We start from the raw sequence: 14,411 nt of genomic DNA on the forward strand, positions 1-14,411 counted from the left end.
CACCGGGGTATTCTCCACATTCTTACTATGCTGTGAATCATAAATTTATTTTCTTTTGCTGTATGGATGATGCATTTATTTAGAATAAAATTTGTAGACATTGGATAGATATAGTAGATAAAGATAGTGGAGGAAAGAAAATAATGTTTTGTTATTTTCTGCTCCAAGTAACAAAAAGAAACCAGCACAAATGAAAAAAAATAAAATCTTTATGGTCTTTATGGTCCAAAAGATTAAAACATCACTTAAGCTACAATGATAATAAAGTTCTCAATATTTTAAGGATCTTCTCTACAATTCTTATTTTAAACCATCCACTTTGCATAACTGATGAAAATTCCAATGGCCTAATTATTTTAGTAGTCCAAATAGCAAGTCCAACCTGCTCTCTCTCCATTGCCATCAAAGATACTGTTCACATTTCCAGCACACATTGCATAGAAAAGAACAGTTTTGGAGCAGGTATCCACTGTTGGATTAAGTGTTTGTACAAAAAGAGGTGGGAGGTGAAAAAGCACGAGGGGGAAAAAACCAGTGAGATACTACAGGGTATCTTCAACAAATTCCAATGGTCCTTACTCTGATGAACTCCAACAGAAATTGAAGTAAGAGCACCCAATCTTGAAAATCACCACTGAGTAACAATAGAAATCCATGAATGCCCAAACTGCTTTTTTTATGAACACTGTGTATTTCCTGTTTGATCAGCTACTGCAAGCTAAATGCATTACGATCAATCACCTGCTTTTAAGTGTTTGGAATTCTAGGCATTACAGTGTCAGTTACAAGGCACATTAATGAATTGTAGGCATACTCTTTGGTCTCCCGCTGCTGCATGTTAATCCAATTTATTTAGCATTGCAACCAAGAAGAAAATTTTAATCATCATAATGTGACTGTCAGTGCTCAACTGATCATACTTGTCATAGATTAGGCAAATCCTAGTCTTCAGTAATATTGCTTTTCCACTTCAGACTGGACAAAAGAATAGCCTCACCTGTCTGTTAGTTTTCACAAAAGGATATTGATACAACCTAGCTCTTTGGTACAATGTACGAAAAATAAATGTATCCTTTTCTGACATTACTTGTCTGAGCTCAATCACACCATTATATACTGAATTCAGAAACCATATTTACATAATTGAGTTTCAATGAATTTCAAACATGGCAAATTGGTAACAGAAGATATATGCTAAACGATTAAAAATTTGCAATAGCATTTCACGGTATTTTTAACTAATTAGGAAATGGAATTCACAAATACTATCATGGAAACCTGGTGACAATAGATGAGAAGGCAGAGGTACTGATATGGTTTGAAGCTGGCTCCCTGCCAAGTCTTCAAACCTTACCACCAGAGTTCCCCCCACCGTCAAACCTCAGGGAAAAGAGGGAGAAAAAAAAAACAAAAGAAAACCTGAAACGAGAGAGAGACAACCAAAGTGAGATATATAAATATATTTACACTTATATACAATTAAAAATAAGGGAAAGGGAAGGGGGAAGGGAAAAGGAACAAAACCAAAATATTATATATATAAATATCCCAATTAGCAGCCCAATATCTATCCACTAAAAGAGTTAGCAAAGAAATAGCTCACTACTCTCCTGGGACAATCGAGGGTCGCTCCGGAACGATCGCCGGCAACCTCTGTCTCCCAAGGTCGACAAGGCCTAACCAGGCCTCGCTCCCCAACATGGCAGACTCAACAGCAGGGAACCTGCATCTCCAAGCCGCCGGAAGGAAAAAAGAGCGAAGGCCTCTCCTCCTTTCTTCTTATAGCCCAGCTTACGTAAAAATCATAGGGAATACTGGGTAAATCTGGACCCTTCCTTGGTTACAAACTAGTCACCAAGGAAGGCCTAGCCCAAACCACCACAGGTACTCAACAAATTTTTGCCTCATTCTTCAATGGCAACCTCTCTTCCCACACCTCTCAAGTGGATGGACAGCAGGATGGGGACTGAGGGAGTTGAGTGCTTTCCACTGTAAGAGAAAATCAAGTTTGTGACCACCTGAGAAACCTGAATGTACATAAGCCTATGGGACCTAATGAGATGCATCCCAGAGTCCTGAGGGAATTGGCTGATGTAGCTGCCAAGCCACTCTCCATGATATTTGAAAAGTCATGGCAGTCAGGTGAAGTCCCAGGTGACTGGAAAAAGGGAAACACTGTACCCATCTTTAAAAGGGTAGAAAGGAGTACCCTGGTATTAAGAAAACTTCCCATTCTGACCATTCACGAGACTCCCTGGCAATCACACTCCCAACACCAGCGACTTTATCTGCTGGGACCAACATGTCTTCACAGCAGGCAGCTCCATTGAGTGACAGGCACCCCATTTGACTCCCCACGCATCCCACTCACACAGTCAGACCAGGTTTTCTTACCAGTTCAACCCCAGGTTTCCCATAGCAGAGTCTCACATCTCATTCCATAAAGCACTTTATTCATGGTGCAGTAGCACAGAAACAACTTTAGCTAGTGCCTCCCAGGAGGACATCCAACAAAGGAACCCCTGGGCTTTTATGCTCTCAAAGTCTACATGCACGAAAAGTCTCACAAGTCTCCTCACAAGTCTCACACTTCCTCCTGAGTCCCTGGTTCCTGCTGTGTCTCTCAGTGTCCATTCACCACATGTGCCCTTTCTTATGCAAAGGGTTGGCAGTTCATAGCCTGTTCTCTTGGGCTCCCAACCAGAGTTCAATCTGCATCTGCATCTCAATCTGCATCAGGCACTGCAGACTTGTAAACCTGCACTAGATGTATTCATCGACACTGGAAACTACTGACCTGTCAGCCCCACCCCTGTGCCTGGGAAGATCTTGAGAAGGATCCTCCTAGCAGATATGCTAAGGCACATGGAGGACAGATTCAGACAGATAGCGTGCCTTCACCAAGGGAAAGTCCTGCCTAAGCAACCTAGTGGTCTTCTATGATGGAGTGACTACAGCACTGGACAAGGGAAGAATTACAGATGTCGTTTGTCTGAACTTCTGTAAAGCCCTTGACATGGTCTCCCACAACATCCTTCTCTCTGAATTGCAGAGAGACTGATTTGATGAGTGGATAAGGAATTGGTTGGATGGTTACATCCAGAGGGTAGTGGTCAACATCTCATAGACCCAATGGATATCACTGACAAGTGGTGTCCCTCAGGGGTCTGTACTGGGACAAGTGCTACTTAATATCTTCCTTAATGACACAGGTATTGAGTCCACCCTCAGCAAATTTGCAGATGACAACAAGCTGACTGGTGCAGTTAACACAACTGGTGGACAGGCTGCTATCCAGACCTGGACAAGCTCGAGCAGAATCTCGTGAGGATTAACAAGGCAGAGTGCAAGGTGTTGCACCTGGGTCGGGGCAACCCCTGGTATCAATACAGGCTGGAGGATGATCAGATCGAGAGCAGCCCTTGCCAAGAGGGACTTGAGGGTGCTGGTGGATGAGAGGCTGGACATGAGCTGGCAATATACTCTTGCGGCTCAGAAAGCCAATTGTATCCCAGGCTGCATCAAGAGCAGAGCGGCCAGCAGGTTGAGGGAGGTGATTCTGCCCCTCCACTCTGCTCTGGTGAGACCCCACCTGGAGTGCTGCATCCAGCTTTGGGGTCCTCAGCACAGGAAAGACATTGACCTGTTGAACTGAGTTCAGAGGAGGGTTACCAAGACGATCAGAGGGATAGAACACCTCTCCTATGAGGAAAGGTTGAGGGAATTGGGATTGTTCAGCCTGGAAAAGAGATTGTTTATGGGTGACCAAATTACTGCCTTCCAGTACCTGAAGGGAGCCCACAAGAAAGATAGAGAGGGACTTTTAAAACAGGCATGTAGTGACAGGACAAGGAGTAATGGCTTCAAACTGAAAGAGAGTAGGATTAGATTAGACATTAGGAAGAAATTCTTTACTATGAGGCTGGTGTGGCACTGGAACAGGTTGCCCAGAGAACTCATGGATGCCCCATATCTATAAGTGTTCAAGACCAGGTTGGAAGGGGCTTTGCACAACTTGGTCTAGTGGGTGGCATCCCTGCCCCTGGCAGGGGGTTTGGAACTAGATGATCTTTAAAGTCCCTTCCAAGCCATTTTATGATGACTCTATGATGATCATAACATATGTTTGTACCTATCTAAGTTTGTGGAACAAGCATTTCAGTGAGGATATGCTACACTGCCTCAGAAATGCTCTGCTTTTTGCTGTTGTAATGGTTGTGTAACTTTACACAAGTATTTTACCTATGCTAATACAGTTTAATACCTGAAGTAAAGGATGCAGGCTGAGGGGAAAAAAGTTATCAGTGTTGCCACTGCTATGTTTAAACTTATTTCTGAACCAAACATGACAAATGCATAGAAATAACAGTATTTTACATTTCCCTCAATTTAAAAGAGAAAAAGCAAACCAAAGCTACTGACTAGTTTTTTAGCTTGTTCCCTGTGAGAACTGACTTATATGCTTACAATTAAACACTAATCAACTTGGTACAAAATAATGTTTTAGCTGCCTTAATTCTACAGTACACTGAGTTATTAAGAGAGATCAAAGTATTCTTGAAAAATACTGTGTTTTTCTGTTTCATTGTCACCTCAAACCTTCCTGTTGCACACACAAAAAACCCTTCGTCATTTAACTGTGTGTATATATATATATATACACATACACAGAACATATACTGATTATACAACCTCTCAGGTTAATGGAATGCAGAAATAACTTGCTCATGTGATATCAATTACATAAATAATTGAGACTTTGCCTACCATTATAAATGGAAGTTCCCATAATGATGTTCTGCTTCCTATATTATTTTATCCAATACATTATTTTACCATGGGATTTGAAGCCAAGTTAGTAGTTCTTAAAAACAAGTAACATATATAGTGATGGGCAATGGTCTCAGGTAATTCCAGTACTCCTAGAGGAAAATGGATTTCCCCAATATTGCATGAATAGTATTATAATCTTATGACAAACAGACCTAAAATCTTCTTCAGTTGCTTATGCATGTGCTGTGCCACCACTATATAAAATCTTCAGAATATTCAAATAAATCCTACTTTTCTTCACTGTTAATTTTTAAGTGATCAAGGTAGCTGGCTATATATGTATTAGTCATAATACATATATGACTATGATACAGAAAGCTTGACTTAGCATTACTGAAAAACTGATGACTTTGCCATTTTCTTTCCTCCTTCCCTACCGTTCAGTCCAAATTAGATTAATCATGAAGCTTTTTATCATTGTGGAAGCATTAGGTTTCCTACCATGTTTCATGCCTTCCTTAGGTGTGCTTATATCTCAATGAGATCTTAATAGCACAAAAACAAATGAACAGGAAAACATCCTCATAGAGTGAAAGTTTAACTGCATGTAGAAGAATTTAATATTAACTTTTAAATCTTTTTTGATAGAAGTCCTGTTTATGCCCTTCTCCATGTCCTTTAATAATATATTCAACAACCTAGAGCAACATCACACAAAAATATTTTTGAATGTAAAATGCAGATCTTCCCTGTAAAGGCAGTCACTGACACATTTTTCTTCTCTGATTGAACCACTTTAACAATGTATTATTTTAAATGCATTTTTACATCTTTTCTGGAGTAAGTGTGCAATTAGTTTAAAATTGAAGAAGCAATGGTCAGAACAACAACAAACCTCTCCCCCACTCAACAAGATTTCCATTTTGTATTACAACAAGCAAAAAAGGAAGATTTTAAGCTTTCTTAGACAATTCAAGTTATTTCCTGTTCAGTTGTTTCTGATGTCATGCACAGCAATTGATCATTGCCATGGTTTTGAGTGTGGAAAATTGGAATGAACTTCTTAAGGAACTGCTGGAAAATTAGGAATATGACCTTAATCTATCATCTCAGCTACAGTTTGAGGTAAACAACCATATTTAAAAGAGGCTGAAACATTTGATTCCACCAATGTATTAGTATATATGATCTTAAAACACTTCTTCGTATTAGTCTTTCCCCTCTAATGTATTTGGTATATTTTTGGGTTGTTCTGTTTTGTTTTTTAACATCTTGCTACAGATTTGTATTGTTCTGAAGCAAGAGCAAAGCCAAAATGAATCGAACAACAAAGGGCAAATGTTCTTTTGTTTTTCTATTAACTCCACTTATTTAAGGCATTCCAGGACAAGTTCAGTCATATGTTTGTAAACATGCCTGAACACAGTCTGCACTAGCAATCAAGTACAGTACAGATTCTTCAGAGAGTTTTCCAGTTATTACAAATAACAGTTTATCACCCCAAAATCTCCAAAAGCACAAATGTTCTTGGGGCAGGGGGGATGAGGATGGGAGACAAGGATGGGGAACAGAGAGAACATAGCGACAAGAATTACACTTTTTCTTCTTCTCTCATTCTCAATAATTCCCTCTTCCACCGCCACGCCCCAGTACATACTAGGCACTTCTCTCTTCTCTCACCATCTATCAACCATCTGAAAGGTCTTCTCTTTCCCCCTCCTGCTTTCTTTTGTTGCCTTTAATACTGTACCTTTTTCCATAGCTTCCTTTTCAAAACTGTCAGCTGCTTAGCTCAGGGTTCCTCATTAAATCTCAAAACCTTTAAGTAACTATTTTGGCTTCTTCTCAACTTTCATTCAACTCCTCACCCCAATTTTCTTTCATACTTCTGTTGCCACCACCTTGGATTCATTTCATATTCACAGATATAATCACAATAATACACCAAAGAATGTACATACATTAAAAAGACTTTCTCATGTTGCTTTAACATGACAACCAATTATTACTATGTATCTTCAGGACTTCATTTAACTATTCTTCTTTGGTTACCATGCATTGTTAGACACCTTTGACTGTGCTTAACAGATACTTTAGTTTTTTGGGGGGTTTTAAAGTGTTTCTCTTTCACATTCATCATGTTAATGATTATTAATTAGGATTCCCTTTTCTCCAGGGAAAAACAGAAAATTTCCTAATGAACAATCCCCTTTTTAGAGTATCATAAATTCCCATTCCTATATACCAAAAAGCCACAAGTCTTCCAAGGCTGCCTGAGTCCCAACCACATCATCTCTCACAATGAATTTCACAGTATCATAGAATGGTTTGGATTGAAAGGGACCTTTAAAGATCATCTAATCCAGTCCCCTTGAAATACGTACCCAATATCAGCATCTTTCAACTAGGTCAGGTTGCTCAAAAACACCTCCCTTTAAGCCTGTGTTTCTTAACAGGGATAAGAGCACATCTCTGCTCTTATGCACACAGAGATATGTGTGCACATCCCTTCTGCTTCCCTCCACCAACATCCACATCACTTCCTTTCTTTCAGGATGCCAATCTCAAGCACCATCTTTGGCTCATCCTTTTAGCTATCCTATTATCAGTTCTCTACATTATCCTACCCTTTGCCATCTTCTACCTGTTTAATATCCTTTCCTGTAATACATTTTTTGGTGTTGTCCAGTTTTGCTTTAAATGCACCATTAGCATTAGAGAGGAAATCAAAAATTACTAGGCACTCTTACTGGTTCATTCAACTCAAAAAAACATTTCCATCTGCCACAGAGCAAATCATTTCAACCTTTGACAAAACATAAAACCCTTTGAAATCCATAGGAACATTGAGTCAAAATGAAAACAAGAGGTCTCCAAAAATAATGGATACCATTGCTTGTAAATATCAGAGAGAACATTCATCACTATTCAAGTTTTAACTTGGAGTCATGCATGGAGAAAACACTTCACAAGTAATTATGGCACACAGTCGGCCATACATACGGTCTTTATATTCGACAAAGTTTCCTCAGATACCCCAGGTAAATACATCTATTTCAGAACCACCCAAAGCAGTAAAAAAGAAGATCCTGATTTCTCTTTTCAAAGTCAAATTCTGGCACGAAAACTATGATGCCTAGGCCCCCCCAACTTTACATATCAGTGAACCTTAAATATAACCTAACAAAGGGGGTACATTTGAGCAGACCAGACAAGCACCTGTCAGCCCTTCTGATGGTAACAGAGGGGAGGTTATTACTGGCACTACCACAGCAGATTGACATTTCAAGCCAATGCTTGAGCTGTCATGAAGGATCAGATGACATGTTTTTATACAAGCACGAATGACTTTGAAACAGAAATGGGGATTTCAGCAAGCTGCAAGTTGAACAAATTGATTCTGTACAATTTATTTTTCACTTTTGCTTCAGACAGGAAGTTTAAGAAATTTACACTACATGAGGAGTCAAAGAAATTGATGGTTTCATACTAGCACTATATCACTGCCAGAAGTTCAAGCTAAACCAATCACTTTTTAACTAGAAATGGGCCTGAGACATGATGTTCTGATCTCAGTCTGAACTTCACAAAGTTCATGGTGGTTATGTCAGGATTTGGCATTTGGCTTAGGATCTTCTCCACTTTTAACAGTGCAGAAAATTTTTTTAAAGTAACAGTGGACTCTTCTCTATCACGTTTAATAGAAATCAATGAATCAGCTTGATCCAATCTCATTTCAGCATTGTAAGAAGTCTAAATAGGTGTCTTATAGCACTGCAGTTATAATAAACTCCTCTAAGGCTCTGCGGGAATCATTCTAGTATGGATGTGAATTCCAATATGAACAGGATTTGAGGACATCCCTGGACAGATTTGCCTAGTAATTACTGGCTGAAGTGCAAACTTGAGACAGGGAAATATTTTTAGATCAACAGCGCCCTCTAATGGACCAGTGCTGTATTACTGGGGTTTTCCTCAGTACTGCAGTAAAAATAATTCGGTTTTCCACTTGAAATTAAAACACAAGAGGTACCAAAAGAATTGCAGGGTATGAAAGCCTAAAGAAGGAAACTATTTCTCATCTTTCCAAAACATTCAGAAATTGCATAAAGAAAGTACATTGTTCAAACTGAGAATCTAAAAAGAAACCTCTTAGGGCTATTTGTTATTTTTGGTTTTAAGTAAAGAAGCTTTGGGAAGAAGCTGCTTTTGCACCATTTTTTGCAATATTCATACACACAGGAGGAGTTGACAGGCTGGCAGCATGTCTAACCATTCTGTTTCAGGGCTTGATTTTGGTTTGCCTTCTGCTGCACTGCAGTCAGTGATCTCTGCAGAGCATCCACATAGTAGAAGGGAATAAATATCTAGTAAAAAGGTTGTATAAGCGTGTGTTTTCATGATCAGCTAAAGCAATTCTGAACTCCATGATGCTGAAAGAGCAGAGCAGACACAACCTACTGTACAGCTGCAAAAGTAATAGAACCAACACAAATGCACACTCACACAAAAAAACAATTTCAGAAAAAATCTGTAAATACAGAAATTGATGAGGGAGCAGTTTTAGGATTATCTGAGTCATAATCTGCACTCTGAAAATGTAGAAAAGAGCAATCAAGAACCCTTCAACAGGGACTGGCTCTGCAACAGTTTTGTATCAACATGCACACTCAGAAAAACTGACTCAGCCCAGTGGGCAGAGCTGGGAGTGCCCTTTATCAACAGAAAGGATGAATGCCTCTGCTCGAGGCAAGGAAGATGCTCCCAACAGTTATATTCAGGTAAAGTAAGAAAGAAGAAAGCAAAAATTTGGTACCATAACTCTCAAGAGGGACTTAACTAGTTTCAAATGACCTATCACCCTGGAAAAGAAATGCCTCCACAAGTCTGTATACCTTTGTTCCTTAATCAAGAAGCTCAGAACATCCCTAAGGACCACTCTAGAATATTCAGGGGCATAAGATTCAATAAGCATCAATTTTGAAGGGAAAAGTGGGTTGTTAACAACGAACATCCACAAAAAGAGGATTTTCACTGATGAGAATTCTTTCTATAGATTCTCACTGATGAAATTACTTGGAAACCCCATGATGGAAAAGTAACATTGAGCACTGCAGCACAGTGTGGATCATCCCACAAGCAACGACTGTAAGGTAGGTTGGTCGACTTCATTCTTTCTACTTGATTGATGCAAGGGAACCTCAGTGAAGTACAGGGTCTCAGAATGGAGGGGTGGTGTTTGCATTTTGGTTTTGTTCCTCCTTAAAGATGTACAGCTGTAAACTTTACTTAAATAAATGAACTAACTGAGAGGTCACCTGTTCATTACAATAATCAAGACTGAGGATTTCAGTATAGATAAAGAGTACTGTGCTCAACTATGAAGACCAATTTCTCTCCATGATGCTTATTTGGCAAAACATATGCTGTTGGCTTAAATTCAAATGGCACATAGCAAATACACTTTTGGTAACACATTATATATCTAAGTCATTTGTGGAGTTTTGTTATAGTTCCAGAACAGCATAAATCCATAAACTGTATCACATTTGTGGTGGGTTGATCCTGCCTGGATGTCAGGTGCCCACCAAAGCTGCTATATCACTCCACTCCTCAACCAGACAGGGGAGAGAAAATATAACAGATCATTGAGAGTCAAGATAAGGACAGAGAGAGATCACTCACCAGTTACTGTCATGGGCAAAACAGACTCAACTTGGGCAAATCAGCTTCATTTATTACTCATCAAACCAGAGCAGATAATGAGAAATAAAAGCAAATCTTAAGCACCTTTACTCCCACCTCTCCTTTCTTCCTTTTGATTTACTCTTCCCCACTCAGTGGCTTAGGTGGATAAGGAATGGGGGTTGTGGTACTTTGTCTCTGCTGGTCTTCCCTCCTCATGTTTGCCATGCAAACACAATACAACACGTTTGATTAGTTGGCTGTTGACTGACCTCAAAGAATTTACCTAAAAGGTAAAACTTCCTTGGAGTACAGTAAGTACAAAGAAAAACAGGTCTTTCTCAGTCTCAAATCTCCTCTCTGGGAATGAATAATATTGAACATTACGTGGTCCCTCAAACCCACTCAAATAATTTCACACGTAAGAGGGTAACAGGAGAGGAAGTGAGATCAACTCCAAAATGAAAAGTCTTACTAAGAGACCATTCATATTTGTACACAAATTTGAAAGAAACTGAGAACAAGACAAACATGTAAAAATACCTGCCCCAAATGTCATTCCAGGTTTCAGCTACTTGTGAGTAACCAATTTCCTCACACAGAAACAACACCTTCCATTTAGTGTCCTGAAATAGACTTCTTCTACTAGTTCACACAATCATTGATTGAACCCAACTATCTCCATTTATTCCCTACCTATGCCATCCTAGAGAGTTCCACAGATAAGTACTTCATGTTATCATATAGTCACACCCAAAGCAAAACCAAAAGCCCTAGATTTTGGGAGTTGAAATGATAGGTCTACTTTGTTTAAAATATTTGTTTAAAATATTACAGTGCACAACAGAAACTGGTCAATCTACATTCTCAACAATACAAAGAACATTTTGAACATTTAGTTGAAGTATCAGTTACATACCATAATGTGCTTCTGCTTAACACACTTTACAGAGCAGTAAATAAAGACTGAAAACAGTGCACAAAATAGGCCTTCTGATTGAGTGCTTATGGCCGACATTTTAAGAGTGAATTGATCCCAGCCCTGACACTAACATGCTGTGACACTCAGAGCTTTTCATTTCACCTCACTATATATTTGCTTTTTTCTATTGTACAACAGACATAATGATACTTTGCCTGCTTTGTGAAGCCTTCTGAGAATTGCAGCAATAAAGTACTACACAAAAAGAGATATGCATTTATATTGAAATGCACCTATTCACAAGGAGCCATCAATTTCCAACTCACTAGTTAAACCATCTTTATAAGCTTTCATTCACAAAAAGCATATGAAAAATTTACCTGCTCATTTTTGCAGATCCATACAGTACTCCCCTGAAGTACAATAAAGATTTTGGCTTTGTATCCCTTCAGCTCAAGGTATCCGCTCTTCTCAGGGGCAACAGAAGTTCGAGACTGAGAGTTATTATCAGACAGCAATTTCAAGGCATTGAGCATCGTATTAACCCAGTCATTTCTTTCTTCTAAACAGGAAAAAAGTTAGTCAAAGGCAGTTAGTTAAGCAGCAGGTCCATTCTTCTCTACATATTAGTTTTCCCATTCTTCCTAGCATGCTATGCTGGTTGATGGTATAGCTATACCATGTAAGAGATTCACCTTGAAGAGGAGGTGTAAATAAAAATAATGAGAATATGTATCAGTGGAGATGTTAGCAAAGACAGCCATTCAGTTAACTCCCAACAATCAACACACAAATCAAAATAAATTGATGATGGAGATTCTTAAAATCATGACTACTAATTCTAAGATGCTGAATTCCAGGCAGCTTAAAGACTGAGGTTGTAGACAGGTGGTATGTTCACCTTCTGGAAGCCAGATCAATGGGAAAGAACTACTGCAGTTATGCAAGCAGAAACCAGGGAGTCTAAATTTCATCTGTCATTAAAGAGGCAAGCCATCACCACTGCTATTCCATGTTTGGCCACACTTCTAAGCAAAAACACTTGGCAATTTACAATCTATTCCATTAAGGTGTGGTGGTTAAGCTTGATATTGTCAAGGGTACTGAGTAATCAAGAAAACGAATGTTTGAGTATCTTTGCATGCATTATTAATTTAACATCTTACAAATACATGAACACAAGGAGGTGAAGTAATAAAGTTCCACTCAGTCTCATTCACTATGTTCAGATATTTCACCAGACTGAGATCGATATACTTTAATGCTGAGTAGTCTGAATGAATTAGACTCCCCTTATGCAATTGGAATATCATGAATATTTCAACTGTTTGCTCTGAAAGATTCAGGTCATAAAATATATTGGGGGAGGGGCAGGGAGGAATGGAAAGTTGTATCCACAGTATATATAAAGTTGGCAAAAATAGTGTTGAACATTGCAAAGTGCAACATTAAAACAACAATGTGCTTACTTCATAACTGTAATGTCTGCAACATGAAAGAAAAAATGCACAAATTTAAGCATCATAAAACACTTTGAAGAAGAGGAAGACTAGTCTGAGAGACTAGCACAGGGAATGCGATCCAAGTGTTCCTCTTAGAGGTTTTGTATTAATATATATATGCTCTCTTGAAACACTCCAGTGATCTTTTCAAAGTATTTTAGAATAGCTGAGGGCATCAAATTACCCCAGAAGTGTTTTTCACTCCAATTAACCAAATCTCACTGCATCTGAGCAGATTATGTTCTAACTCATTGCTAACCCCCGATTAGTTAATTTTTTGCCCCCGAATGCCCCTAAACTGTCCAAACCATTATGTATAATGTTTTCCCTATAGATATTTAAATCCATCCAAAAATATGTTTTTCTGATATATCAAAATACATATAAAAGTCTCCATTCCAAAATCTTTGAAAGGAGGTAAGTGCCCTTTGAATAGTCCCAGAACAATTCTCAACCACAAATCCACAGAAGTAACAGCATGAAGAAACAGGTTTGTGCACATAACAGAAATCAAGCAGGGTTATATACGTACTTTACTATGAATATATCATCCAGTTCTGGAGTAAGTAAGGACCAAATTCCTTGCCCAACAAACATTTCTAATCTTAAGTGAACAGCTTTACAGACAGGCTACTATGTCCAAAGACGGTTATATACTACATGAAAATGGAATTTCATGTATAACAAGTGGTTGCTCTGAATATATTTTATAAGTCAGTATAAGTTGTAAATATTTTTATAGTAGTCAAAGGCAATGGTCCATAAAGCAAATTGCAGCCTTACAAAATGTATTGCATCAAGATGGTTATGTTCCCATTTATAAAGAATTTTTAAAATAGATTTGGAAAAGAAATGCAAAAATAATAAAGAAATACATTCTTTTAAACTCAGCTAAAAGCATAGAAATGCCTGAAATTATTTGAGCCAAACTTGATAAGAAGGATTTGCTCACTGATGCTGCACTCCTCTTACAGCCTGCAGCAAATGTTTACAACCAAGCTATAACCCATAAAAATGGGATTTGATAATGGAAATGCTGAGAGACTCTTAGGTATAATGGCTCTGGCATGTACTGCTGTAAATACACATTGCATATCTCTTTTTTCTAGGTATTCGTTTTTATTTGATTGTTTCTGTAAATAAATCATACATGCACTGATATTGATTGCACATATTACAGTAGCAGGTTGATAGAGCATTCAATTAGAAGGGATACTAACTTTCTTACTACAATTTGAATTTTTATTCTCTATCAACACATGACTGAAAATACTGTATAAGGCAGAAAACCTCTGATTTCCTTTGATCACAGCATCACATTCCAGCCACCAACTTCATTGTCTCTTTGTGAATTTTGTATTAAGTGGTGACTTGGAGGAGATGGCTCAGAGCACACTAGCTGTAAGAGCTGCTAGTGAGACCTGAGGAAAGTCCAAACAAATTAATCTTTGGGAAAGATGGGGGAGGAGGCAGAAGAGTTGGGAAAATAGTCTTCTCATTTTGATATTTTAAAAAGCCATTCCCCAACA

At 38.5% G+C, this 14,411-nt stretch overlaps 1 protein-coding gene across 1 annotated transcript in view; it reads right to left on the bottom strand.

The window, feature by feature from the left end:
• ARAP2 (ArfGAP with RhoGAP domain, ankyrin repeat and PH domain 2) overlaps nt 1-14,411 on the bottom strand; it is a 117,360-nt gene that overhangs the window by 80,116 nt on the left and 22,833 nt on the right. Inside the window, exon 8 of the mRNA XM_018068149.2 lies at nt 11,761-11,942. Coding sequence (XP_017923638.2) covers nt 11,761-11,942 — 182 coding nt within the window. The remainder of the gene's footprint in view (nt 1-11,760; nt 11,943-14,411) is intronic.

This window comes from Manacus vitellinus, unplaced genomic scaffold, assembly GCF_001715985.3.
Source record: "Manacus vitellinus isolate BGI_N305 unplaced genomic scaffold, ASM171598v3 scaffold_0_pilon, whole genome shotgun sequence".
Lineage (NCBI taxonomy): Eukaryota > Metazoa > Chordata > Aves > Passeriformes > Pipridae > Manacus > Manacus vitellinus.